At 57.3% G+C, this 5,591-nt stretch overlaps 2 protein-coding genes across 2 annotated transcripts in view; both read right to left on the bottom strand.

Moving 5' to 3' along the window:
• ZNF581 (zinc finger protein 581) overlaps nt 1-4,973 on the bottom strand; it is a 9,035-nt gene extending 4,062 nt beyond the window's left edge. Inside the window, exon 1 of the mRNA XM_029924754.1 lies at nt 4,936-4,973. Coding sequence (XP_029780614.1) covers nt 4,936-4,973 — 38 coding nt within the window. The remainder of the gene's footprint in view (nt 1-4,935) is intronic.
• The window catches only part of ZNF580 (zinc finger protein 580), a 7,094-nt gene extending 2,111 nt beyond the window's left edge, over nt 1-4,983 (bottom strand). Inside the window, exon 1 of the mRNA XM_029924767.1 lies at nt 4,936-4,983. Within this exon, the coding sequence (XP_029780627.1) occupies nt 4,936-4,968 (33 nt within the window). The 5' untranslated portion in view covers nt 4,969-4,983. The remainder of the gene's footprint in view (nt 1-4,935) is intronic.
• Between the last annotated feature and the right edge of the window lie 608 nt (nt 4,984-5,591).

The following is a 5,591-nucleotide window of genomic DNA, read 5'->3' as shown; positions in this document are numbered from 1 at the left end:
GACACGAACTGTCCGGCCGCTGCTACAGTGATGGATTAATAAACAGGCTAGGCGGTCTTTGCCCGACGTCGCTCGAGGAAGGGGCGTGCCTAGGTCTGTCCTGTTGTCACTGGGCCGTCCAGACTGCGCCCCCTGCCTGGCGCTGCAGAGAGCAGGAGGAGAGGGGTTCTCTCCATCCGGCAAACGGGGATACCGAGGACCAGGGGCCAGCCACTGGCTCTGATGTGGCACAAGCCACTACTTTCCCGCCCAGCAAATGGGGGAAACTGAGGCCCACAGGCGGCCAGACATAGCCAGTGATAGAGATGGGGAGCTGGCACACTACCCATTGGGCAGATGGGGAAACCGAGGCCCACAGAAGGTCAGAAGTTGCTGAACGTGGGTTTGGAGAAGGGTGGCTCTTCACGGTGGGCTGATGGGGAAGTTGAGGACTAATGGCACGTGGGAAAAGCCCAGAGAGAAACCGAGGCCGGTGGCAGTCCCCTGGTGCATGCACATGCCGCCACTGAGAGGAGCTGGACAGCACGGGCCGGCATCCGGAGCATCGTGGCACGGCAGCTGCACGTGGGGCGCTTGCAGCTCGTCCTGCAGCCAAGTCAGGAACGGTCAAAAGAGGAGGGAATCAAAAGAGGAGGGAATCGGTGCGGCTGGAGAGAGGGGCCGCAAGGGCTAACAAGGAGGGGGAGGGGGGGCAGGGGTTAGGGAGCACGCAGCGGAGAGAAAGGGTGTTATTTCTGAGCCCAGTCCCAGGACCCAGGGGAGGCGGGAAGCGGGCAGAGCAGCGTCCTAAAGAGCTATCAAAAAGAATGTCCTGCAATGATGTGATGATGGAAATGTTCCATGACCTTAGCGCTGCCCAAAGGGGCAGCCACTAGCCCAGTGGGGCCACTGTGTTCTTGAAGTGTGGCCACTGTGGCTGAGGACCTGAACTTTAAATGCTACTTCTCTTAATTTAAATCTAAATAGCCACAGGTGGCTAGTGGCTGCCCAGTATGGGGCAGTGCCTATGCCACCCTCAACCAGTTGCAAACTGGAGACCAGAGGGCCAGAAAGGACTCACACATGTATTCGGTTTGGACCACATGCTATTTCAGTGTTTTACCGAAGCGCAACATTTAAGCCAGAAAATGCACACACACACTCAGAATCCCAGGCACACTTAGGGGGGTGGGGGGGAATGTCTAGATGTGGCAATAAGGTGGAACTGAGCAAGTAGTCTTTAGAAAACCTTCCAGAAACCCCAGAGCGACCCAACATATGTGATATTAGGCTAAAATTAAAGATCTTCTGTAAGGACGCAGGTCTGAATCAAACTGACTCCATGACAGGCTTCAGGTTTCCCTCTGACCTTGGAGGCCTAAGGGTCAGTTTCTCAGAATCATTAGACAATAAAAGGGCACAGATTGCTCAACCAGGGACCACCCTAGTAACACCCAATCAGAAGCGGCCAGCTAAAATGCTTAACATTCCTAAGGGCAGGCCTAGAGGTAGAAGCTATAGATAATCACTTATTGCTTAAGGCTAGTGACACCCTACGTGAGGGTCCTGGGTCCTGGGTCCACTCTGTAATTGGTTAATACTCTAAATGTCGTGATTGGGTCCCGCCAAGAGTAACGAACACTCTGGACAATGTGTGTGGTTAAAGTCACTGCCAATGCTGTTATGTGACAATGATTGGATCACTGTACCTGTGTTCGGGCTCCCGGCACGGACCCACGGCACTGATAATGTCTGCGAGCCTAAGCCCGTAATAAAGCCCTTTGCTTTTGCATGTGTGACTCAGTCTCCCTGGCGGTCTCTGGTTTTTGGGGATGACATTGAAATCTGGGGATAACACCTCTAGAATTGTGCTGTCCAAAACAGCAGCCACCCGCCACAGACGCCTGCCAAGTGCCCTGTCTGAACTGAGGTGTGCTGAAAATAAACGCAAGACACCCAACAGATTCTGAAGACCTGGTTCAAAAAGAAAAGAGGACCAACTCTGGCACAAAGGACTTTTATACTGATTACACTTGGGCATACTGGTTTAAGTAAGGTGTGTTATTAAAATTGATCTCACCTCTTCCTTTTCACTTTTTTAGTGTGGCTCCCGTTGTTTCTACGGGACAACATGGTCCTGGAGACCCTTCCTCCTGTGATTTCAGAGGAGCTGGGCAGCAGGAGCAGAGACCCGTGACCTGAGGGCACGCCGGATGTAAAGGGCACCTGCACCGTCGATCCACACAAGGTTTCTTAATGTCAGCACCACTGACATCTGGGGGCCGGATCATCCTTTGGTGTCGGGCTGTCTCCCCACTGGAGGCCACTGAGCAGCATCCCTGCCCTCCCTCATCCCCGTCCCCTCTCGTGAGGGCAGACGTGCCGAATGTCCCCTGGGGCAACACTGATTCTGGTCTACACAGACAACTACCCAATGAGTCTCCTGCCCAGATCCCTTTCTTGAGATTTAGACCCATAGCACTACCTGAATCCGTCACAGCCGCACCACCCCAGCCCACGTCCAGCCCTGGAAATGGCAATGACCAACATTTACTGAGCCCGGACTATGGTGCCGGCCTTTGCTAAGGGTACTGAAGCCTCAGAGCAGACCTACGAGTAGGGGTCGTGAAGACACCTTTCACAGACAGGGTGACCCAAGCTGGGCGAGATCATGTGATTGGCCTGGGGTCATACTGTCCTCAGGGCAGTTCCTGCCTCGGCCTGACCGGAGTCAGAGCCCGTGACCACCGTCTGCAAACAGCTCACACCTCCCCCGCAACCCACCTCCGCCACCCGCTGCAAACCGGTTTGCCCCCTGCTTACAGTGGCAGCCCCCACCCACCCTCTGCCTCCTCCAGGGCCTTTTTATGGCAATACTGCAGTGTATCTTTTTTAAACCCACGGCATCATGTCACTCCCTGACTTAAAACTCCCCTCACTGCACTCGGAATAAAACGGGAAACCCATCAAGCACAGTGCAGCCCCCAACCTCTCCCACTCCAGGCCTCTTGTTTGCTGCCCCCTCACTCTAGAAGATGACTCTTGGCCCCTCACGAGGATGGATCCTTTCTGGCCATCCTGGTCTCCGCCCAGTTATTTCATCACGGAAGCTTGCTTTGTCTGAGACCAAGCAGGACGCCCTGCGCCGCCTCAGCGGTCTGTTCCTTTCACATCCTGTACAGCAGTCCACGGCGGTCCTGTTTACTGGGTTACTGTTTCCTGTCTGCCTCTCCCACTCTCCACAAAGCCGCAGTTCTGTCCTGGTCCACATTCTATGCTCAGAAGCTAGCAAAGGTCTCAGGAGGGGGAGGGGCTCCATTCAAATGATTTTAATCACGCCAGCCAAAAGTGAAGCATGATCTCCCCCCATCCGCACCCCCCAAAAAAGGCAGCAGCCTGTGTCTTTCCTGGGACACGGTCATGGTGAAGCCCCACGTTCCCACATTTCCACCTGCTTCCTCAACTCCCTAGAGCCAGACAGCAGCACGTTGTGTCCCGCCCTCCGAGACCTCTCCCAGCCCCAGCTCTGGCCCCTTCCTCTCTCACCTGGGCCCTGTACCAGCCTTCTTCCCGGTGCCCTGGCCTCCAGTTCTTCCAGGCTGATCTGCCAGAGACCCTTCTCACAGCTGTGTCAAATGTGACCTCTGTACCTTGTACGTCATAACCTTTTCGTGGCCCCCATTACCCTCAGGACCAAGCCCCCACATCCCTCACCCTGGAATCTGAGGCACCTAACCTCACCCTCCTGAGCTCCAACCGCACACAGCACCTCGCAGCCCCCGACCAGACCGTGAACTTGCATGGCTCCAGGTGCAAAGGCTCATGTGTTTTCCTCGGCCTAGGACTCCTCCCCATCCCTCTGCTGGCAGCTCCTCGGTCTTCCAGAATCTTGTGTGTCCTGCCCTCCTATGTGCTCTGCTCACCAGCTCCAGGAGCCTGCTTAAACCGCGGCTGCTTAGGACCCTCCCGGCTCTGCCGGGCATCCCAGGCCTCTCCCCTTCTGCCCCAGCCACCCTGACCAGTCAGCTACACCGAACCATTCTTGCTTGGTCCACGCTTCACATTCTGGAACACTGTGCCTCTGCTCAGGCCGGCTGTCTGGCATTTCCACCCCCTTCGGCTATCAAATAAGCACCTTAGCCCTTAGCAATCTCTCCCGCTTCATCTGCAACCGATGACTCATGTCCCCCAAACTTCCGTTCACAGCATAGATGGGGCCCTGCTAATCCCCTTAGTAATCTGGTGAGGCAAGCACTCCACTGAGCCTCAGGAAGGGCAAGAGGCTTGCGTCGGACCTCCAGCCCAAGCGACAGAGAACACTCACACCGGTGCCCAGTGTCCTCACTCCCCGAAGTGTCCCTGCTACCCTCTTCTCAAGGTCTGCCGTCCATTCCCCAGTAGCTCGGGTCCCCATGCAACAAGCCCTTCTCCCCTTGGGGGAGTAAAGTGATTGCCAAGCCTATGCCTCTGGGTCCATTTGGGTCCTCGGGCTTTCCCGCCCTCCTCTCTGCACCCCGTCCCAGGTCTCCCAGACCCTCCCTCACAGGGCTTCTCATTCTCCAAGGCCCACTCCGTCCCACACCCCAAGATGGTCAAACTCTCGCTGCTCCACTGGGCAGGATCCTAACAATGCCCCATCTCCTGCCCCCACTCACTGCTCCAAGCCCTGGCCCAGCCATCCTACCTTGGTGTCACCAACGTTCGGGAAGTGGCTGCAAGAGGAGTTCCAGGACGCCTCCAACCCCCCCCCCCCCCAAGCAGAGGGAGGTGTGCCTAAGAAAGCTCTCTGGCCAAGAACTCGCAGCCACAAAGGAAACATTCCTACATCATTTGGGTTCCAGCCCGACCCCAACAACTTAAGACTCAAAATTCACACTGACTTGAGCCGGTCTCAGCAAGCCCCGCGAGTTGTCGAAAATAAGTACTGGAGCAGTACGTGCTGCCTTGGAACTGTACCTCACACGTGTAGCTCGCCCGTAAGACTTCCATCCCATTTACAGACTGGGAAACTGAGTTCCAGAGCAGGACAGGGGTCCATCCCAGGCGACAAAGAGGGGTTGTGGCAGGGTCCAGGATCCAACTAGCGGCTCCCGTCCCTCACCCCTGACCAGAGTTGCCTGGGGACAAGCCATTCCGTATTCAGGGATTTGCAAACTGAGGCTCAGGTCACACAGCAAGTAAGACTCGGGCCTCTACCATCTGTACCAAAAACAAGAGACGCTATAGAGCCTCCGTGGGCTCTCCACCGTCCAGGAAGTTCCTTCCGGCCTCGCTGTCCTGGACGCACGGGGCCAGCTGCGGGGCACCCTTCACACCCGCGGACAGAGCCGGGCGCGCGGGCGCGCCCCCGCCGGGGCAGGTGCACGACAGAGGAGGCCCCGCTGCGGCGCTTGACGGCGCGGGCTCCGCGTGGGACGTGCGGTGGCTCCTCGGGGGCCCGCAGCTCTGGAAGATCCGGATCACCCTGGCGGGGCCTGGGCTCCGGCTTGGGGGGTAGAGGGGTCCCCCTTGCGCTCGCGCAGGGCGCACCGCGGCCGGACCTCCGGGCGCCGAGCCTGGGGCAGGGCGGGCGGCTTACGGGGAGTTCTGCTCCCGCAACTCACCGACTCGGG

Source organism: Suricata suricatta, chromosome 16 (assembly GCF_006229205.1).
Source record: "Suricata suricatta isolate VVHF042 chromosome 16, meerkat_22Aug2017_6uvM2_HiC, whole genome shotgun sequence".
Taxonomy (NCBI): domain Eukaryota; kingdom Metazoa; phylum Chordata; class Mammalia; order Carnivora; family Herpestidae; genus Suricata; species Suricata suricatta.
This window is presented reverse-complemented; position numbering and strand designations above follow the sequence as displayed.